At 38.2% G+C, this 23,279-nt stretch overlaps 2 protein-coding genes across 2 annotated transcripts; one reads left to right on the forward strand and one right to left on the reverse strand.

Moving 5' to 3' along the window:
* Positions 1–1,139: 1,139 nt before the first annotated feature.
* LOC306765341 (UNC93-like protein MFSD11) lies at positions 1,140–15,236 on the reverse strand. Its single transcript, XM_079252759.1, has 13 exons — positions 14,779–15,236; positions 14,129–14,184; positions 13,935–14,042; positions 13,773–13,852; positions 12,652–12,748; positions 9,089–9,147; positions 8,758–8,902; positions 7,846–7,895; positions 3,181–3,246; positions 2,966–3,091; positions 2,704–2,878; positions 2,494–2,629; positions 1,140–1,844 (listed from the first exon to the last, which is right to left on the reverse strand). Exons 1-13 carry the CDS (start codon positions 14,866–14,868, stop codon positions 1,692–1,694), a joined length of 1,341 nt encoding a protein of 446 aa, XP_079108885.1. The 5' UTR covers positions 14,869–15,236; the 3' UTR covers positions 1,140–1,691.
* Positions 15,237–15,929: 693 nt separating this feature from the next.
* On the forward strand, positions 15,930–23,006 carry ubfd1 (ubiquitin family domain containing 1). The gene is made up of 7 exons (XM_079252883.1): positions 15,930–15,979; positions 18,850–19,113; positions 19,212–19,420; positions 19,506–19,571; positions 19,690–19,795; positions 19,907–19,989; positions 22,559–23,006. The coding sequence occupies exons 1-7, from the start codon at positions 15,964–15,966 to the stop codon at positions 22,667–22,669; spliced, it is 855 nt and encodes a 284-aa protein (XP_079109009.1). The 5' UTR covers positions 15,930–15,963; the 3' UTR covers positions 22,670–23,006.
* The last annotated feature ends 273 nt before the right edge of the window (positions 23,007–23,279 follow it).

A 23,279-nucleotide genomic window follows, 5' to 3' on the forward strand; every position in this document is an offset into this window, starting at 1 on the left:
ATACTTATTAGAATAAATAAACTAATCCCCTGGGCTTAGACAGAATTAAAAATTTAGACAGTTTCACAGGATAAATGCCCCTACAGTCCAACTCCTCCCTCGTACCAGAAACACAAGAGCTGACGACAGAGATGGCAGCACACTTCAAGCCGCAGACGTGCATCTCACAGGTCCGTTTCAATTAAGTCTGCTTATTACAATTATGATGTGAGGATGTCAGAAAATTAAGCAGATCAGGCCTGATGTGCACATTTGATCTGCTTTCCAACCAAACACACGGCCGAATAAAGTGGTGCTGTGGGAAATCAAGGCTTTGTTAGCCTGGTGAGGCTGAGGAGTTGTGGGAACATGAAAGTAAAACAGCTCAATAAACCCTAACAGGAAACATATTTTGTCAACAGCGTATCCCCACATCATTAAACTCGCTCGCACATATATGGAGATGTTCGAAAAGCCGAAGTGAAGTCTTGTGTGAGCCTTCAATCCCTGTTTTCTTATCTCTTGTCCTGGTGAAGATGCTTCATACATTAAACATGCCAGTGTTCAGGTAATAGACTTATCCAAACCCAGTTACTTTCCTTACAAGGTTATCTGAAGCAACAACACAAATCCTGTCAGGATTTAATTCTGAGGGTAAATGCTGTATTTTATTCGCCCTTCAATACTTTGTATCTATCAAGTACGTAACATAATTAACTTGAGATCTTACAAACCTGCTTGCACTCATTATGAAGTAATCAATACTCAATTAAAGATGAAGTAATGTTGGACGTAAGGGTCTCTAACCCCTTCCCTTAAACTTGAACCTTGCATAGTTTTTTTTTTCTTTTATTAATTGCCACATTAATTTTCAAATAAATTGGGCAAACCTTGTGGAGACACACTGACATTAGAAAAATTAAATGATCAAAATAGCCACATTATTAAGGTGTATCGTGACTGAAAGGAGTCAAGAGATAAAGCGTTGGGTGACATGAAAAAAAAAAAAGAAATCAGGACTCCAGATTGTCCAATATAAAGGTGCAAGCCAGTATTGTCTTATATCTACATTTTATGAGCTGTTATTTTTATTAAACAATTTCCTGTTTTAATTAAGTCATGGTTTTCAAAATGCATAAAAACTTTATTCATAAAAGATTCACAAAATTAAAGAACATTAATGCTTGTATGCAAAATGTACAAAAACAATAAAGAGTAGTGATTGTCAGGCATTAATTAGTATTATTTATACTCATAAACAGCTTGCAAAGTTCTATATGAAAGTTTAGACATAAAATATCTGCAGCATAAGTGCCATCATCAGAGCAAACCTGAGCTGGAAGCAGTGTGAAGTACAAGATAAAGTTAAGTGGTTGTTAACTCAGTCAGACCAGGTATTTACAACTATGTCATTGAAAATGAGATAAAAGGTTAATATTGATTAATAAGGACAGAAGGTGGACAAAGCACAACTTAAGCACCATGAGAACCTTATAATAAAATATTTTCTGAAGCCATCTTGATTTTTGGATTAGCATCAATTCTGGCCACTACTAAAATAGAAGAGGCCTTCATTGTACCACGATGGAAAATGTTTTAAATAAAATGTGAAATGAAAGAAGCTGGATTTTTTTTTTTTTTTGTCTCTTAACAATCATCTTCTTAAAAAAAAAAACCCAAAAACATCTGTCCCAGAAAACAGAGACATCTTTCTAATATTCCTGTAAATCCAAAGAGAAATCCTGCATCCTCTCCACCACAAAGAAGCAGAGAGTTCCGGTGAAACCCAGGATGACCATCAGCAGGAGCTGCCACATCAGCAGAAGGTATCCGCTGTAGAAGAACGCCACTGCTGCACTAACAGACTAAAACATACAGAAATTTGACTGATTATTAAAGAAAAGGCTCTCTGGCAGCAAGGCTGTAACGGTGATCATGGTACTGTAGTTAGATTCATACTCTGCACACAAAAAGTTTAAAGCTTGGTCTATTTTAGTAACTGTAACTACAGCAATATTATCGTCCAATATCAACATTAAAATGCAATATTGGAAATGATCCATGCCAGTTTTTACTTTTTTAACGACATGACTATGAAACATAATTCACATTTTATATATCAATCTCCTCAGCTAAGTTTGCTCTAATTTTACATGACAAAATACAAGACATTTCATGGATAGTTTTCCAAATATTTTTGGGGGTTTTTTGGGCAAAACACACTCCAAAAATGTCAGTATTGTTTAATGTTAGTATCAGAAATTAAGAGCAGGACAGTCGGTATATCAGATATTTGGGGGGGGGGGCAGTATCAAACATCCCCAACTGACCAAAAATATTTTGTTAATAACTAATCAAGCGAAACCAGGAGAAAGGTAAAAAGCCTCCCTGCTGCTGCTGCCTTTCCTTTTTACTGAGGCTTCAGGTGTATTTATTTCACAGCTGACAGAACATTTTGCTTGAATTTCCCTCAGCTCTGCTAACAATGTCTGAGAACAGGCAGCCGAGGATTACCTGGATGAATTTGAAGATGGCAAAAGCAGGCGTGCTTTGCTCCGCATAAACATGGCCGAGTATGCTGTAGAGCTGCGTGTTGAAGCAACTGTCTCCAAGTCCGAGCAAGAAGCTGCACAGCAGGGCGATGGATACACTGAGGGAAAGCAAAGTTCTTATTAAAATACAGCATGAACTCCTTTATGTTCACATATCAGAGAAAAGTCCTACCTTGGAGTCAAATACGGCTCCTTTTGGGTTGTTGCTTCAAAGACGACGGGTGCATCGTTAGGGATGTTGAGAAAGATTAAATACGAAGCAATAAAATGGACAACCATTCCCAGAAACACCACAGAGGTTCGTCTGAAGCGACTGTTCTTACACAGCAATCCAAAGAAACCCCCACCTGATTGGGAACAAGATACTCTGTGAATTCAAAGACCTCCCATTGACTATGAATTGTCTGAAAATGCTCTGAGGAAAGTAAACCCACCTACTATTTCTCCAATGCCTACCACGATCCCAGAAATCCCAATCAAGCCTTTAGCCGCTTCTCCAAAGTGTGTTGTCGCTCCAATACATGTTCCATACACACCGCTGTAGAAAGATAGCTCCAGGCCTGGAGAACAGAGAGTGTGTGCTGGGCTGAAGCTGCAAGTCTTTTAACTGGAAGCTGAGAGATTTGCTACATTAATTCATTTGCCTTACCGCTGTATGCCATGCAGGGACTCAGGAGTATTATGGTTTTAGTCTTCAGCAGCTGCACCATGGTTTCTGAAGGGGAGGAGATGCAATAGTAATTTGAACTGCTAAGAAATAAAAAAAATAAAAAAAAAAAAAGACCATATTTCTTTAGCTCTTTACTGAGCTCAGATGAAAATGCAGACATTCAGGCTCTTTTCCTACTCTGACAATTAATGTTCAGTGCGAGTAAAATACTCTTATCACAATACGCTCAAATGCCACATTTAAGTGCAGACAGAAAAAAACCCTACAAGAGACTCCCATTCAGAGAGATTTTAAAGCAGAAATCCCACCAGGTTTGTTTATAAATGCCTCGATGCCCTTTCTTGACATAAATCAGCAAGCATCTTTGATGAACCTAAGGCAGGTGCACACAAGTCTTCCATGCACACAAGATACACATGAGACAAAACACAATCTGATCATCCAAACAACTTGGGGCAGCATTGAAGGCTTTAGTAAGTGCGACAGAGTTTCCAGTTGACAACGAGAAGATAATCTTCAGATAAACTCGTGCTCAGGCAGTTTATGTGAGCTCCGTCGTGATGCTGGGAGATTTATAAAAACAAATTTCGTTTGAAGAATAACAGCGCTGCCAGTGAGTGCGAGTTTCAGGCTAAAAAGTAGCGAGACTTAATGAAAATGACATGTTTGGGGATCTTCTGCGCTTTTTCTTGTAGTTTCTCATCAACAGCAAAATCTATGAGGAAATGGCTGCATTCTGGTTCAGTATGTGGGAATCTTGTCCATGTCCATTTAAGACCCATGTCTTAAATGAACATGGGTCTTTCGCTTAAATAATTCCATCTCTGATGCAAAATAAGAACCATGACAGACTTGAACATCCCTACAAAGGCTGTTCCGACCTGGTGCTACCATCCGTCCTGGTCCTGATTCACGGACCTGTAACACCTTGTTCTACAATCCCTTTCCCACTGGACCACTTATGACTGGATCTCTGTGTGGAAATAAACACACAACCTACATCACACCGCTGTCAGCTGAGCATCACAACATCAGTCAGCAGCTCCCTGATATTTCTGTGGACCTGCTGATGTCCACACAACTGAACTACAGCATTATTATGAGTCACTGATTTGCCAGAACGGCATTAATTGTGGAATTATTTACAGATATCTCAAAAAGCTCACTACTAGAGATGTGGAATGAGGGAAGGAGCATAAAATATGCTATTTGTGATCTTGCAGAGATCATCAGCACAATGAAGCTTTCAACCATGAAAATTCAGATGGATAGTCCGAAGTTTCCATGCAACTTAGCTGTGCACACAGTAGCTGCACATGTGACGCATCTTTGGAAAGCTGAGATTCTTGTTATCTGATCGATGTTAAGTATTTTATAAAACAGCGACAGATGGGGAAATCAACACCAATAAATATATTACAGGTAAGTCACTTAGGTGTAAAGCCTTTTAGTCTTCTGCAGACCAACATTTATTTTTTAATCTACATTAGTTCTAAGATACAGTTCAGGAAAACTTCATTTTGTTTCAATATATTCTCACCCACTGTTGTTCCCTCATCTCCAACGAGTTTCAGCCACGTCTCATTTTGAATGTACACACTCTTAGAAATCTGCATTATTTATGCAGTGCTTTTAAAATATAGTCAGCATTTGCTTTTGACTGACACCTCACAGGAGGGACTATAGGATCCTCCGTGTCATGCCCACAGGCTACAAAAGCCAATTTACAGAAAGAAAAATGAATGGCTCTCTTCTGCCATGTATGCACAGAGCCTGCTGTAAACAAGCTTTCTGAGGTCCAGGACTGGTTAAATTGTGACTCCCTAGACAGATGAGAGCCGATCCTGAGGTTTAGAGCTGAACTCATTGTTGCTTTGTTCACTGTCTCCAGAAATAAACATTCTAGATAAGTTTTTTTTTGTCTTCTTCTTTTCATGAGTTTTGACACAGCTTTTGTTTTACAACTGGGAAAGCAGCAAAAAAACCAAAACCAAACATTGTGATAACTCTGCTTGCATGGAGTCACATCAGGCATTATGTGGTCTCAGAATGAGTTCACAGGAAAAATTGTGTCAAGTTATTGTAAGAACGCAGACAGAAGTTTCATGAATTACCTCTGAATGAGAGCTAAGTGATCGGATCTGAATGTGCATTCACTGCTTAGTAAAGTTATGGGAACACATCGTCATACGCATGGAACTCAGTCGTAGATTTCAATCTGTCCAATTAGAAAGTAACACTGACTAAATTGATTTTACCTCCCATTGTATGAATGAACAGACAACAGGTGGAAATGAGAGGCAAGAGAAGGCCTGTGAAGGAATGGCCCTGCAGGTGGTGGACACAGACCATTTCCCTGTCCACATTCCTTCTGGCTGATTTTTACTTTATGACTCTTGCATTGGGCAGCACCACTAGAGGTAACATGAGGTGTCTGCAATCCACAGAATTTGCTCCGGTAGTGCAGCTCATCCAGGATGTCACATCACATGTGGCTAGAAGGTCTCCCAGCAGAGTGTGGGGTGCATGGAAGAAATACCACGAGGCAGGCCAGTGTGCCAAGAGATGTAGAAAGGGGCCACAGGAGGACAACAAACAAGCAGCAGGACTTGCTATCTGAGCCTATTGTGCAAGGAGGAACATGAGGAGAACTGTCAGAGCCCAACAAAATGACCTTCAGCAGGCCATTAATGTGCATGTTTCTGCTCAGACTGTCAGAAACAGACTCCTTAAGGGAGGTGTGAGGGATCAACGTCCACAAACAAGATGCTTGCTCACGGCCCAACACCAAGCTGAGACCCGTTGTCAGACCATACGCTGCTGCAGTAGAACCTGGGTTCCTTCTGCTGCAAGATAATGCTCAGCCTCATGTGGCTGGAGTGTGTCAGCAGATCCTTCATGACGAAAGCATTGATGCCATGGCCTGGTCTCCTGAATCCAATCTAGCACCTCTGGGACATCATGTCTCCTTCCATCCGATGCTGCCATGTCGTACTACAGACTGTCTGGGTATGGGAAGAGATTTCTCAGGACAACACGGCCCAGCATCTCATCTGGAGCATGCCCAGACAATGTCGGGATTGCATACAGGCATGTGGAAGCAACACACACACTATGAACCTAATTTTCAATCATCTTGGAGGGATTTCCTCAGAAGTTGGGTCAGCCTGTGATCTGATCTCTCCACTTTTTTTTTTTTTTTTTTTTAAGTATGATTCTGAATGCAGATCTCTACGAGTTAATGGTTTTTTATTTCCATTGATGGTTCTTATGTTATTTTGTACTCAACACATTAATAATCAACCACTTTGTCATGTATAAAGATTTTCAACTGTAAATTTTTATTCGTCTAGATCTGAGATGTGCTGTTTAAGTGTTTAATCTGTCCCAAGTGAACTCACAGCTAGAATTAGTAATGTCCACTAGTGATTTTATCCCTGGGGTTTCAAGAGGGTTGTAGAGATTGTCTGGGACCCCTTTACCCACATTCTTTGAACTGTTGCTGCAACATAAGGGGACTGACAGATGTGAAGAAATCTATGCAACTACATATGGATGCCAGGACGAAGGTTGTTTCAGCAGAACATTGAGTTGTAAAATGATGACCTGTATTACTTACTTCACCTGGTTTTAATGTCTAAGCTGATCTGTGTGTGTGTGTGTTTGAGAACATTTGAGAATGAAGGCTGCAGGGAGTTTATATGCTTCAGTTTGCCTGACTTCAGCAAACTGAGCTGTACCCACACTGGATCGGTTGGTTCTGGTCACCTTTGAACAAATTTAGCAAGTTGCACATTTTTCTGATGTTTTGATGCAACTCACCAGAAGTAAACACAAAGGTTTGGAGCGAGCCAGTATTGCTCGCACACAGCCCGTGGATGCATGACAAGTATTGAAGTTATCGTTTGATGTGAGCAGACAATCTTTGTTCAGGCTTTCAGACTGAAACTGTTTCGGAATGAAAAGTGCTGAGAAGTTATGAGCTTTGGTTTGTGTGTCTTCTGTCAGCAGAGGGGTGCTAACACGGAGCTCTGCAACCTCACAAACCAATTATTTTACCCCATTACCTTTCCCATATTATGCCTCTTAATCTCATCGTTGTGAATGTGGTGAATATTAAAACATGTTAAGGTCTAAAATAATGATGTAGTTCAGGTCGCTGAATATATTTGTGGTTTAACAAAAACTCGGCTTAAAGCTGACCGCGTGACACGCATTTGCATACAGAGAAGTTAACTGAGATCATTGGCATTGTGAGGCGTTTTAGGACAGGATACAACATTAGTTTTTTTTGTTTTTTTTTTAATATGGCAGTCATACCTCATAAATCAACTTTTAATTAGAATTTTGCACTTTTCTTCTTCTCTAATAATTATTTTAGTCACTTCAGCAGCACTTTGTATGTGAACTTTATCTTTTTCATCTTAAAAAAGAAGAATGGAAGGAAAGATGTGCATTAACAACACTGAACTAAAAAAAAATATACAATAGAAAATAGAAAGACTGAACATTGAATTTTCCCATTGAAACTTAAGCATCCATTTACTCCATTCATTATCTGTAAAATGAATGCAGTAGATCTGCATATTCCAGGTATTATTTCAGTAAAGTAGGTTTTTATTCAAAAGCACAGATATAACTTACTGAATTCTGACTTGGTGTCCTGCAAAGCAGTATTTGCTCTGTTCTTGTACCTAAACAACAGAAAGGATATCAATATTAACACCTACAACAGTGAAGTTCATCAATAAAATTGAAGAGCAAACACGGTGAGGCTTCTCTGAGTAAATAACGGATGTTCACAATCAAAGAGAAGGGTTATTCCCCCCAGCAGGGTTTCTTCTCATTCCGCTGGAGTCATTGTTTAGTCACAGACTCAGTCAGTAAGCAAAGATCAAATATTTGTACCAGGCAGATGCCCAAAAGAGTTTCTACAAAAAATCTGCTGCCTCAAGACAGACGGAAACACACACAAAGAAAATATGTTCAGCCCAAGTTAGTATTCTGATGATGTTTCTGAATAACCCGCAAATTGCAGCGTCATATTTTGTGTTAAAGGGTTTTTTTGGTGTCCAGTACTTTTGGTCATTTACTTTCCCCTCGACTTCCAGTTGTCTTTGATGCAAACTACATTTTTCATCACGTGATTTGACTCAACTTTGTCCAGATTCATGAAAATTCAAATGTGTCACTCTCAAAGAAAGTCTCCATCCCAGCCGCCCCAGATCTGCCTGATTGCACCCTACTCATGTCAAGAGCTATGATTAGGCTTGACTCTGTCAAAATTGCATCGATCGAGAGAAAATTGGTCAGTGTCATTTTGTGATGGACGAGAATGGTTTAAAACTTCTGCACAAATGCAGCATAAAGTCACCTTGAAAACGCTTTGCAAACCTATGGTGGGGTTTTTTTTTTGAGAAAGGAGATGTTTTAGGTGGTTTCGTAACATCTTCTATCAGCTTTTTGTTTGTTAGTTTTCAGATATTTCTAGTTGATTTTGTGAGACCACTGTGAAAATGCTGTAATTATCTACATCTACATTGGACGGTCATTTACTTCATGCGGGTTGAGAGCAACGACTGCCCCTCCTCTTCAGAGAGCATCTCTTCTTCATGATAGCTCGTCCTCAACACCAGGAAGCTGAGCGTGCCGAGGACAGAGGCGACCAGCAGGAACAGAAAAATATTTCTCCTGCTGATGTCTGAAAGAGGGAGATTAAAATAAACCGCTTCATTAAAATGCAGCAGATATATAAAGACCATTAAGCTTGGGCACATTCAGAATAACCAGTCACTTGTATAATCCCATTTGATGATATTTTACTTGCATCATCGTGCTACATTTTGCTTTTATAGTCACATCAGTAACTACTCAAGTCTGACCATACCTGATATTTCTGTTTTTCCGTTCCAGTCCAAATAGATGTAAAGATTGCCAAACACCATGCTGCAAATAAACAGTGCAAATTAAATTTCATCAGTGTTGTATCGCACGCAAAGCTGACACATATGGAACTGCTGATGAGTGAAATCCTTGCACCTCCAGTGATTTCCGTGATCATCATCAAGGTTACAAATAGGTTTCCACCCAAGAACAGCAACACGCATAACATTATTCCCTTAGGGCACTTTTCGGTCTGACCAATCCCAAACGGATACACAAATACACGCAAATCCATCTTTTTGCATTATAGGATGCTCTATATATTCATTATATGCCATATTATTCCAGTGTCAGCATTCTTTGGGTGAAATTTATGCAGCATGGCACCCTTAAAAATCCTCACAAAGAAGGGAAAAAAAGCAGTCTCTGCAGTGCACCCATGTGTCATCATTTAGTACAATTATGGCAAACGCCAGCTTTTTAGCATCATGTACAGAGCTGCTGTTTTTCCTTAGGAATGATCTTTGTCTGCATAAATAAGATGAGCATCGTCAGGTTTTTACACAAGTCCTAAAGATTGCTAAATGAATTGGATTAAGAGAAAAATATTAAATGTTTATATCAAGGGAAATAATCTAGCATTACACACTGGTGGATGGTAAAAGTATGTGAACCTTGAGGGTGGGTAATGAATTGGACAGTGATGTTAAAGTCTATGGTTTTAAAACAATGGAAATAAATGCAGGTGTAAGCAAGTGGCTTGTTATAGTTAAAATACAAGAATTGATTAGTCTGATCTTAATAACAGATATTTGTGAGCATGTATTATGGCATTGACCAAAGATCAGAAAAAAAACATATTACTTATCAGGATACAATTCTGTCTGTCCTGGATTCCACCAATTCAATCAAACAGATTGAGTACAAATGGAGTAAATTTAAGACCATTGCTAGCCTCCCCAGAAATGGTCAAGAAGAAAGTTTGGAAAGAGGAAGATTTGAGAAAGTACAAAATTGCTGTTTTTGATTTACATTTAGAACATGTGAAAAAGAAAAGGGAGACAAAAATAGAAAAAAAAAAATCAACTAGTATGCAAAAGAAAATTCTGTGCTTTCGAGAGAGGTGATCCTTTTCATTTTTTCCTTTGTGTTTTGAAAAAAAGCCCTGAAAATTGCATCTGACCTGATAAAGATAAAACTGATATGAATCATCAGCTGTTTGTTTGGGCAGGTCCATAGTTCACGCCTAACTACCATTTTTCCAGATATAATATCCCAGAGATTAAAATAATTCTTGAAGAGGAACTGTCTCCATTCCAGTTTTGTGGATGTCCACTACAGTTGTTTTTATTTTCATCTTCAATGTTTGTTTCCAATTAAAGCAGCAATCTCTTCCACTGGTCGATTTTGTTTTACCATCACCATGCTGCCTATTTCATCCACAGACAAGTCAAAAGCAAACATGTCTAGTTCATGTTTATTTTTTCATGCTTTCTAAATCTCCCTTTAGATGTGCCTTGCTAGTGAATAGCAGTCCACTCTGCCTGTCTGCGGCGTGTGTAAGATCATGATGATAAGGCAGACAGCTGATGAAAAGATGCTTTGTGGATGAATGACACTAAAACATGACTTTGCTTCACATGAAAAAGTAAAACTCTATTATTTCTTAGCTGTGGACCATAGAAGCTGTTGTATCATGGTTTGGGCTGGGTCGGACACATCTGGGTCATTGGGTCTTATCACTGATTCAAATTTACATTTATGCCTGCATATTCTAGAAGAAAATGTCAGAGCATTTGCCAGTGAACTGAACCCAGGAAAAAGCCTGCAGCAAGCAAGTTAAGTCACATCCATGCCCTTACTTTAATTGAATGTAAATTATGTGGAAGGACCTGAACTGAGCAGTTCGTATGAGGAAACCAGATGTGAAGCTGCTCAGTACAGAATTCTTCCAAACTGGTGTACAGACTGGTCAGCAGAGCGCTTTAGTTTGTAGTTACTGAACAACAGTTCAAAGAACTTTTGCCAGTTCTATATATGTATTAATGACTTTCCTTGGTAAACACAGCTGACAGTTATTTAAGTATAAAATCTTTGCCTCAGATGATAAATTGGGTGTACTTATAAACTTTTAGGCATGATATGAATATCTGATGCTTTAGGTCATATGGCAGTCAGGAGCTTGGACGCATTTATTCAAACAAAACAAACGTGTCAGCATGTCCAAACTTTTCTCTGATATGCTACATGCAGGAAGACCGAAAACTGCATAATAGTTCACAGACTTTCAACCCCACTGTATGTTACACAAGGAGCAGGAGATGAATGAACAACATGACTTTTGCTTCCTTCACATGACTCAGACATCACCAAAAATGAGGAACATCACTTCAAGTCTGATCACAATTAGGGCACAAGTGTGTGAGATTTAGCAAAGTTAAACATTTTAGCATTTAATTATCATACCCTCATGTGCCACTAATTATGTACTTCAGATTTGGTGTATCTCAAACCTCTTTTGGCCTTTCAGATTTTAAAAACTGTGACCTTTAATTAAAGTGCTCCCATTTGGACAATCAGTGTAATGGAAAAAGAAGATGAAGAGCGTCGTGTTAGCTGAGCCGTTTGAGAAATTATGTGTGATAGGCAGGGAAGGTGGACCGGGTTCATTTTCAAATGCGTTAAAAAAAAAGGACTTTATTAAAACATTGTGATCTGCATTTCTGCATGTGTGGAGACCTCTTTCAGTTTTTGAAGTTGTTTATTTGACTTGTGGGGTTAAAAACAGCAAGGTTCTGTAAGCCACCCTTTTCTATTTCTGCCTCTGATGACATACCCACCTTAAGCTAAAAAAAATAAAAATGTAAATGAGCCAGTATTTTTTCCCTGGAGCCCCAGTGAGGGATAACAGAGGTTATTCATGAAAGACAGCAGAGGTTTTCGGTGGCATTCAGTATTTTTGTCTGCAGGCTATGAAGAATTGAATCATAAGTTTGCTATGGCAGCGATCACCACTGTGGAGTCAGATTAGCTTTGCTCTATTGGGAGCTTTGTTAACAGGTGACAGCCTAAGTAATTATAATACTAATTCAATTTGCATATTTTAGCAAATACAAATTAATTGCCCAAGCCAGTACAGACGAGAAATGGGCCAAATACAAGCAATGAAAAGACCAAAACTCTCAAAACTCTTTTATGATGCATCAATTCTTTTTTTTTTCTTTTGTTAGAGGGATGGAGTATTAATAAATATATTTGTTTTGAGATCTAACTAATTAAATGTGCTGTGAAGATGCAGGAAGGACATCAAACATAAAATTAAAGGAAACAAATCAAAACATGAAAACATTTTGGCAAATGGTGTTTCATGTACTAAATGCAACTTTTTGTTGGTTTATAGAGCAGATTCACTGGAGGACTGTTAGATTCCTAGACAAAATATTTTTTAATTTAATTCCAGTTAATTATGCAAACATCAAGTGTGTGGGCCTGTAGAATTTTACATAAACTAATTTCATGATTCTACATCTGCATGAATGGACAGAGAGCAACATTCCTGTGTCATACCTGCACTGTAGGAGAGCCCAGAACATCCCAGTATTCCTGTTAATGGTGGAAGCTTCTGAGTTTTCCACCAGAAAGTGTCCTTGAGCCGTCCAGAGCACTGTGGGAGCGTGATGGGAAGAAAAAAAATTAAACCAGTCAGTTAATCGCCCACATGAAGCAGGAAATTATCTTTGTGTGTAGGTAAGTCTAAGCATACTGTAGCCTAGGGGAAATTATAAAAATTCATCACACTGCAGTGATTTAAGAAAGGATACACAAACATGCCCCAAAATAATTCTCCTCATTTTCCCAGTAAACACTCTCTCTTAACATTCATAAGTTAAATTCAAGGTGCTGCACGCTACTTGGAGACACAGTCTCTAAAACATTTAAGCTCTAATATGAGATGTACTGTTTATAGCATCCCGGTCGTGATAATCCCTGTATGCATGATTAAACACCACTTGGATTTTTTTTTTTTTAAACAGAAATAAAGCTTACAAGGGCAGCAAATGCCAACAGCAAGGTTATACTGAAATATTTGTGTGTCTTAGTATTGAGAGGTATTGTTAATACACTGTATCCTGCATCCATGTGCCCATATTAGTAAGTGGAATTCAGATGAACATAGGCCTTTAGACTTTTAGTCACTGAAAACATGACATGCTGAGATCACTAGTTCTACTAAATCATAATAGGATCTCACAAGTTTTTAAGCATTTCATAAAAAAAAAACTGTCCCTAATTCTAAAACAGCAGCTAAAACTTCTAATACCAGCAACAAATATTAGAAATTAAAAACTGTCTTGTAAAATTCTTGACATTGTGGCCCAAGTTTCTGCAGAGGTTCAAGTCAGAGCATCAGAAAATCAGTACTGGAAACTGATGGAAAGCAATTGCTTTACATGCCACTTTTTCTTTTGTTTTTACTTTCGTTACCCTCCTTTTGCTTCTTTTATAGAATGACTAAATAACAATTTTTTTTTAAATTCCCAAATACATTTCAAAATTGCGTACTGATTCTCAGTTAGGATACGGATGCCCCCTGCAAACACACTTTAAACATTATTGAGCAGTGATATTTGGCTATAACCAAATATGAAAAACAATCTACTGTCTAATAATATGAAAAAAGAACTTACTCGCTGCTCCTATGCCAATGAGTACAGAAGTCAGGTAAAAAGACCATGTGGAGGGGATGATGAAAACTGCAATGTAACCACTGGATAGAAAGGAAAGACAGAAATGAGTCACACCATGAACATCCTAGGTATCCCTTCAATATCACATATCAGCACGTTTACCTGTAAAGCAGACCACTCAAAAACATGGTCAGTTTTGCTCCAATTACTGTAACAATTGATGGTGCAAGAAGGTTGGAGAATGAAAAAACTCCATAGATGATCCCAAGACTGTATGGGAGGACAAAAGAGAAAACAATATGAACGTCTATTTGTTTAAAAGGTTTGTAAAATTAACTTTATTTTTTCTGTTTTACCTGTGGTATCCACTTCCACTAAAGGTAGAATTTGACAGACTTTTCACCACAGTTTGCTGGAATATATGAGGTAAAAGGTTAGACTTGTGGGGGGGGGGATCCAAGTACTCTAATGAGCTCAAGTAGGCTAATTCATCCGGTCTGATAATTTCACTGACCATTTAAGAAAATCAGAAACACGAGACGCGCCTGACATTCTCCTCTGACTGGCCCATTCCCTACTACTTAAGCGACATTTTTGTTTGATTTACTTTCTTCAAAAAAAAAAAAAAAAAAAAAAAAAAAAAAAAGGGGGGGGGGGGGGGGGGCGGGGGAGAAAATAAAACACAAGACAAAAAAAAAAAAAAACAAAAAAAAAAAAACAAAAAAAAAAAAAACACATAACTGACAAACTGTGGAGAAAATACAAATCTTGGCTGATTTCGTTTAACCTTGACGCGTTTGTGGGTGTGTGCGCAGCAAATACTATACAGACTGTGGGGACTGTCTGCGCTGACAGGAAATATGTTTTATCGATTAAACAATAATAATTCAGCTTTCAGCAGTATGCTCTGCGTTATACCTGAAAAGAAAACCTCTGAGAAGACAGGAAAAACACAAGCAACTTTGAAAACAAGTTTGATGAGTGAAAGCAAAGTTTATGAACTTACTTCGACGTTCCCACAGGTGGTAAAGGCGGTGAAAATTAACAAAAATCCCAAACCTAAAATCACAACGTTGTAAGTCCTTCTGTCTGCCATCCTGTCTTAATACTCCTAATACATTTTTAATTCCCTGCTGCTTGTAAAGTTAAGTCGGCTAATCTCAAAGCTTAAGACTCCCATATGGACTTGAGTAAAAGCATTTTAACCAAGTCGCCAGTGTTAAAGTTCACTTTACTGTTTAGTTACAGTTTAATGCGCAAAAAGCAACCAGAGGAGGTGTGCACAGCACGGGATGAAATCACACAGCAACAGTGCAGCACTGTCATAAGGACATCTCCCTCCTTTTATACAAAGTACACATGACAACTTGTGACTTTGATTACAAGCAGGCTTTTCCCTTTTTTTTTCTCCTCTCTTTTCCTTTATACTCAGGCTTCTTGTTTGGTTGTCGTCACATTTTCCACTTTCCCTTGCCTCTACCTCTTCTTCCATGTAGTTGGTGCAGCTTTACACACATTTTTGCTGTGCTGCCATCTAGAGGTGACAGTGGATTAACTTTTCCAAGAAACTTCGTTTTTAGTTGAAAGTCTTAAGATGATATGCAAGTGAGAAAGGTAATTTCTGTTCGAATTACATCAGATTAAAAAAAAACAAACAAAACAAAACACACAACTGAGAAGAGTCGACCAACTCTATGGAAATCTGTCTTTCTTTTTCTTTTTTTTTTTTTTTAGGCTACATCAAAGAGGTTTTATGAAGCGAGATGGTAACTTCCCCCCAGCTGCAAAACTTGTTTTCATTTCTCAGCTAGCTGAATGGAGAGTTTTTATTTAAATTACATTAAATTGACTACGTGTGCCCTGCTCACAGTTAAGTTAATCACAAAATTGATCGTTTTACAAAGAATTTGTTTTTTAGGAATTTTCGCGTGCGCATGCGCATTTCCATTCATTTGTCCTCTACAAGTTGAATAACAAACGTTTTAACAGTTTTGCAGGCGACTATTGTTGTATTTACTTTGACATTTTAAAGCACATGTATGAATGTATTTATTTATTTTACAGATTTGTGTTGTTGACACACGTGGATGCACACATGAGCAGCAGTTTCGACTTTTATTTCCCGTATGATATGCATCCTGCTTCCTGTATTCTCTTTTCCACAACCTACAACAGATTGTACACAATCATCATGGCGACCCAGGATGGTGGGTATTGAGAAAATGTAGCAGAATTCCCTTAATATGCTTAATTTAAGTCATTCTGATGCTCATTTAGCAATGCCTGTTTTCAACAGACTTGTTCATATATTCCTTTAAGGACTGACTGTAATGTGAATGCAAATGTCTCCGTTGCGATTTTCTTAAACTGTTCAGCAGTGTTTCAGCTAGCTAACGTTAACGATTGCTAACGTCAGCTACGTTTATTATATTAATGGTGGATTATTATATTAATGGAGGACTGGGCTTAATGTTAGAATAATTAACATGTTTTAGGTGTTTTCTCATTGACCGAGAGTGTTTAAGACCCAACTTAGTATCCTCAGTTTAAGAATGGTCACTAAAATACCAGCAAGCAGTTTCTCCCGTCAACGTAACCCTTTTTGTAACTCTTCAGATAAAAGATCGGCTTTTTGAAAGAATTTATTTTTATTTATGAAACATCTCTTTAAATCAGTGGCCATGTCCAGGGTTATTTGTCCTGTTATCATAGACACGAGTAAAAATGGTCCACTAGTAGAGAAAGAAGATAGCGGTGGAAAAAGCTAGAAAGACCACGAGAGAGAAAGTAAGCAAGCAGATAAAACGAAACTAGCGTTCATTACAAACTTTATATTCATTACAAAGGAAAACATTAACATTTTTTATACATGTGGCCTGTACAGAGTTGTCCTGGTCTTTTTTCACACCGTACATCTTACACGGGTAAGTAGTTACTTCACAGGGCACATACATGTGGGTTGCCAGTATGGGAATCTGCTAATAAAACATAAACAAGCTCTTACAAAGCCTCATGAGTTTTATACAGACAGGATCTTAGATTAAACAGTGAAGTTTAGAGACAAGGTAGACTTTATACATGACACGCTTGCCTCAAAGCTGACTGACAAGATAATTTTGCATCTGTTAAAGAAAGATTGTTATTTTTAAAAGTATATTTTAACAATTCATTTTTACTTAATATAATAGAAGAGAAAATGTTCATGACTGTTAATTCAGGGGCACTCAGCTTGTTCCTATGAGGGCTGCTATCCAGCAGGTTTTCCATGTATTCTTGCTCCAACACAGCTGAATGAGTCATTCTGCAGAACCTGATAGATCCATTTAATTTGATTCAGGTGTGTTGAAGCAGGACTACATGGCAAACCTGCAGGATTGTGGCCCTTGTAGAACCGAATTGAAAACCCCAATCAAATTTAACAATACAAATATTTTCTTATTTTCTCTATATTATATGACTATATGGTAATTTTGTTGAGTTTTCAGCTGTTAGTCATCAAAGGACAATTGCAGATTTAATATAAATGAAACTTATAATCAGCTAATGTGCCATTTACTGTGCTACAAACCTTTTTTTTTTTTTTTGTTTTCCTGTGCCCAATTTAGGAAGAATAGTGTCCACCTCCAGTATTAAGAATGAAGGAAACACAGCATGCACTATTAGTCTTGGTGAAAAATGATGCTTTTAATAGTACTTTTAAAATTTTTGATCAAAAGAACATTTTGCCTTTTCTACCATAGTTTTGCTGCTGTTTCTTTTAGAATAAAAAGTTTGACCTATTCTAGTGCGAAATGTTTGAAGCACATCTTCTCTGTTTGTTTGAAAAACATGCTAAACATGCTATTCTGTACTGGCATTTTCTTTTAACCACCTTCCACTCATGCACAGCTTTTTGGTAATCTGGCGGTAACTGAACATGTTGGCGGCATCTGTAAATAACTGTTCTGCTACTTTTTGTTAACATTATATGATAGAGATCTAACCAAGTTGGACCGAGTAACAAATGTACTATTACCAGGCACATGGACATGGCACAAGTGCAAGCTGCTGATGTGACGTTAATGGCCAGGCACACACAGCAGTGATGAGCCAGTTTGACATACGATCATGTGTTCAGAGGAATCTGACAGGTCACGTTACTGAGAGAAAAAAGCGACACTGTTTAAACTTTCCTCTCTCGTGGTTTTACCTACAGTAAACAGCTGCAGCACAGTTTTTTTTCCCTCAATATCTGAGCTAAATGAATGAGGTCAATGTTTTAGAGCTGCAGCTGAAGCTTCTGCTCTATTGTAACCATTCACCACTGTATTGTTTGACACAATGCTGACATAATATTTGTTGAGACAAATGAGTACTTATAAAAAATTTTAAAAAATGCTTGGTGAGGAAAAAAAAGTGACTCTCGAAGACTCCAGTACATTTGTAGGATTCAGCGTCTGTTCTAATAAACAGCATTGACAATTGTGAAGTTATCCTCAGCTAAAATGGATGTCATGCCTTTCGTTAGTTGATAACAACTTTGCCTTCACTGTTTGTAGGTTGAAACCTCACAGATCGAGATGCTTAATTATGTAGAAAAAGGATCATTCCATCCACCTCCTGGACACCACGACCCAGTTAGCATGCAACTGTGATTTTAATGACAACATGACATGTCCTGAAAAGAAGTAAGGACTGTTATGGCGTACCACACTTCATGTACCCTCTGTTCTTACACAAATCACACACTCGTTTGGTTTTTAAATAACCTTTACAGGCAGGTCTGAATGAAGGGTGAGGGACATAAATGGAAAATGTGCCAGTTTGTGAATAGCTACTTTGTCAGATTTATGAAGCCATTAATGTTACATTTCTCATGTGCGGAAAGGACTTGAGATGCTGTGTTATTGTTTGAATAGTCGCATTTTTCAGCAGACATAAACTTCACTCTCGGCAGGTGAACAGGCGCGATTAATCTGGCTGCACTGTATAGTTCCGTGAAACCTGTCAGCGTTAAATGAAATGTTACATCAAGCAGTAGGAGTTATATGAACATTCACGCAGGCGTATATAAACCAGAGATTCCATGTTCCTCCAGGAAGTGAAGAGGTCATAATGGAAACTGAGGCAATGCCAAAAGAAGTCGAACCGCTCGGTGACGATGTTGAGAAGGAAACTCCGTCTGACACAGAAGCAGGAAACGCCACAACTCAGGACTCTAGTATTAGCAATGGGGACGACTCAGACGACAAGCGGGAAACGGTGGACTTGAAGATTATCTGGAACAAAAATAAGTACGATCTGAAAATTCCCGTTGACAGCACCGGAGCCAAACTAAAAGAGCGAATCCACTCACTCACTGGTAAGAGCTCAGAGTTGATCACTATCTTTAACTTATTATAGAAGCATACGATTTTATTGATTTACACTTTATTTAATGGCTGTTCTTCGTGTTTGAAGGTCTTCCACCGGCAATGCAGAAAGTGATGTACAAAGGACTGCTTCCAGAGGACAAAACTCTATGTGAAATAAAGATTACAAGCGGGGCAAAAATTATGGTGGTAGGGTCAACAATTAACGATGTATTAGCTGTTAACACGCCAAAAGAGGTCATTCAGCAGGAAGTTAAAGCTGAAGAAAACAAGAAAGAACCTTTATGCAGACAAAAGGTAACATTTCTCTGATCCGTCAGATATTTGCGTTTTTGTGATTTTTTTTTTTTTTTGTTTTATAAACCCGCACTGTGATTTTCAGCAACACAGGAAAGTATTGGACAAAGGTAAACCAGATGACATCATGACAGGTATTAAAGGGGCAAAGGTAAGAGGAGAGGAAGGAGGCCCGGTCACGTCAGCTGTTGTGGCAGCTAACACGCGTAAGGTATTCTCCAGCTTTTTTGAAAGCACACAGTTTAACGGCTGTCTTGTTCCGCTAACAGGAACGATTACCAACAGTGCCTTTATCTGGGATGTTTAACAAGTCCGGAGGAAAAGTTAGACTCACTTTCAAACTGGAGCAGGATCAGTTGTGGATCGGAACAAAAGGTGAGATTATTATCAGCTTCAATTTGCCAAAGTCTGCAAAACAAAGATGTTGATTAAAATGCCCTCATGTTTTGTTTTGTTTTGTTTTTTTTTTTGCTTTGTCGCCTACAGAGAGAACAGAGAAAGTCCCAATGGGCTCCATTAAAAACGTACTGTCTGAACCCATTGAAGGCCACGAGGACTATCACATGATGGTAACTGTTCATGCAGCCGCCTGCATATGGGATTTATCTGTTTCATGAAAAATGTCAAGAGTCAGAGGTTAAAACAAATTTGCATACGCGGCATGTCAGGAGGGAAATTTTAGAAACTACAATTCTTAAGTCCTATTTTGCATGTAAACAGTGTTTTCTGCAGGCAAATAGCTGTTGTAGCTGTTCATTGTAGACTCAGGAATGTTCTCAGCAAAGTGATGAAATCATTATTTGGTGCTTTACTGTTCGCAAACACACATCCTATGGCAGGTGATGCAATTGACTGAAGTTGCAAGTTGTGTGTTCCAGAAGTGTCTTTCAGGATCCTGATAAAAGGCACGTAAGAAGTAATGCTGGCAGCAGAGAAAAAGTTCATTTGAGCTGATTCTTCAGCTGACTTCAGTACTTATGGCTGGAATACATTGTACGATTTTCTCAGTCATGTCTTGCAGGTCCACCTCAAACTGCATGACTAAATTGCAGGATTTAAAAGTTCATAGTACAAGATTCATGTTCTCACACTGATTCTGTGAAGCTCGACTGGACTGCTCCCAATGTACGTCCACACACAACCCGTCTGACCCTTGTGACAGGAACAGTGATAAGAACCCCAAAAGTGGGCATGTCCATCATTTATTAAAGAAAACATTGGCTGCCTTGGCTATGCCATTCTATGTGTGAAGATGTTTCAAAAAAACAACAACAAAAAAAAACTATAATGTGTGGACTAGACATTAGCTGGGTAGACATGGTCAATACAGTCAGTCCGTTCTGCAGCGAGAACTGCTGCTACTGCTGCCTGTCTTAACTTCAACTGCACTAGCATGTGCAGTACATGAGTCTAAGGCCATTTGGCACGCAGCCTTGTCCCTGCCGCACAATCACTCATGAGGAGCAACCAAGATATCAGAGAAGTTTAATATTTTTGCAATCCACGGTTTTTAATCGGGAGTTGGTTTTGAGGTAGTTATTGTTTCTCGTAACATCTTGTAGACTACACGAGACACAACACGATTGAGCCAAATAATCGAGCCGATCCAAAAACGGGTCGTCAAAAATCAGCTCAAAGTGGGTCAAAAATTGCACAGCTTATACCTGCTATTACATCTGGATACGGATGAAAAACATAACGATGGAGCATTGAAAGATCTTTGTCTCAGGTTTGGATTGCTTATTTTGAATCAATGAGGATGAGATGATGCTGTGAGGATAAAATTATTTCTTTTGGACGCCAATTTGTTGTGATGTCATCAGGTGGATTCACTTTGGCAAAAACTAAAGTAATACATTAAAAAAGTACAGAACAATTTCCTCCCGATTGTGTGACATTTGGGAAACAAGTAGCACTAATGGACTGTAGATCATAAATAATTCTCCTTTGTTTACACCAGCATTTAGATTTAATAGCATTTAGGTGACATTGAGTTGAATTAATTATGGCAGCACTATTTAAATACCATTTCAGTAGCCATGTAAGTGTTTGAATCAAACAATCTTGACATTTTAAGTCTGGAACTATCTGGAAAATACATAGGAACTCATTCACAGAAATGGTACATATCTCTATGTTCATGAACAGGGTTTTTGGAGGACTTTTAAGTTGTTGCATTACAACTTCCCACTGACTGAGCAGTGGAGTCAATAAAATTACGCTGACTGTATTTGTGCAGAGTTGAGCTGTGTTTCATGGTGCAGATAACAGTACAAACACTCGGATCAATACAGCTACATCGCACTCTGTATTACTAGTCCAAATCAATGTTTCCTTATACTTCCACAGCAGAGATGTCGACTAACAATGTAATATTGTGGACGTCACAATGGCCCACACACACTGCGTGTAGAGGAAATGAAGACGCTGTAAATTGGAAAAATTGGTTTGTTTTTTATCAGGTTTAGAAGAAATTGAGGTAAAGCTTTGATGTTTTTGGTCACTTAGATGCCATACAGTCTCTAAAGAAATCACATTTGAATGTTTGTAAGGGAGATGTTAGCTGAGATATTTGTACGGTCTAACTTGTCAGACCTATGATTATACAGCAAAACAGCATGTAACATCAAATGTCATATTTAAAAGTTATTTTGAATGGTTGGTTATTAGCCAGAAAGCTTCCTCTCTCTCTCTTTTTTTCAAATTTAAAGCTGTAAAATGACAATCTTAGTGTCGATGAGCCTCTTCTGGCAACTGTAGAACTAAATTGATAATGGCACAATAAAGGTGCACATTCACCTACACTGGTTGTGTTGTACTGCTAATGGAAGCAGTGAGTTAGTTGTTAGTGATGTTTGACTGTGGTGTAATAATTCCCTTTACACACCAACACTGCACGTGTTTTACAAAAGACTTGCAACTTTGTTTGCATATTGAAAACAGCAAAGATTACTTTTTCCAAAGAATACCAGCATACTTGTGGTGACCTTATTTAGTACTTTTATGAGTGTTGTGATTTTGGGGTACTGTGTACAAGCCATAAAAATAGCTATTATGGAAATGTGAAATCTAAACCTAGTATGTTTACATGGAATGACATCATAAATCTACTAAGCAGCTTTTTCCCCTCATTTGCAGGCTTTTCAGTTGGGTCCAACGGAAGCTTCTCAGTATTGGGTCTATTGGGTGCCTGCACAGTTTGTTGATGCAATCAAAGACACAGTCCTTGGAAAATGGCAGTATTTCTAATGTGCCTCTTTTTTTGACAATGATGAACTGGGATTGAGAGGATGAACCAATGAAAAATTCAACTGGAGTCAACATTGAGACTTAAGAACTTCTTGGGATATATTTGAAGGAAACTGACGGATGCCTGTGGACTAATAATCATATTCTTTTTTAGGTTTTAAAGTGCACTATGTTGGCAGCATAACATTTCTCAGTCCTGTTGATCATTCAAGGTTCTCAGCAAATCCAAGGGAAAACGATTAAAAAAAAAATGTACAGAAATTGCTAACACTTTTCTTCATTTATTCTTAAAGAAATAAAAATTATTTAATGAAACTAATCCAGATTATTGTTCTCTGTTGTTTCATCCATCCTATATCTGCCCACACTTTGTCTTGGTCTGAATTTTTTAAGTTTGATTTTTATTTTAGTTGAATGAAACAAAGATTTTCTAAGTGGATTTTTGTTAAACTACTAGTTGTGATGCAAAGTGGCTCCCTTGTATCAAACAACTTAAGAAATGGGGGTGAAAGCCGGATTTTTTTCTTTTTTTTGTCAAATTCCAAGGTGTTTCCTTGCACAGTTTTTCTGTGGAACTCCTGTGCTTCTGTCAAACTCTACACACCAAGTG

Source organism: Telmatherina bonti, assembly GCF_933228915.1.
Source record: "Telmatherina bonti genome assembly, chromosome: 14".
NCBI classification, from domain to species: Eukaryota; Metazoa; Chordata; class Actinopteri; order Atheriniformes; family Telmatherinidae; genus Telmatherina; species Telmatherina bonti.

Excerpts from the sequence above, each read along its gene's own strand:
- LOC306765341 (XM_079252759.1), bottom strand. The coding sequence starts at position 14,868 with ATGGCAGACAGAAGGACTTACAACGTTGTGATTTTAGGTTTGGGATTT. Across the intron at positions 13,853-13,934 it reads TTGAGTGGTCTGCTTTACAG|TGGTTACATTGCAGTTTTCA; the intron begins GTAAACGTGCTG and ends CTTTCTATCCAG. Across the intron at positions 2,879-2,965 it reads AGGCATTGGAGAAATAGTAG|GTGGGGGTTTCTTTGGATTG; the intron begins GTGGGTTTACTT and ends GTTCCCAATCAG.
- ubfd1 (XM_079252883.1), top strand. Across the intron at positions 19,421-19,505 it reads AACCTTTATGCAGACAAAAG|CAACACAGGAAAGTATTGGA; the intron begins GTAACATTTCTC and ends TGTGATTTTCAG. Across the intron at positions 19,572-19,689 it reads CAGGTATTAAAGGGGCAAAG|GAACGATTACCAACAGTGCC; the intron begins GTAAGAGGAGAG and ends TTCCGCTAACAG.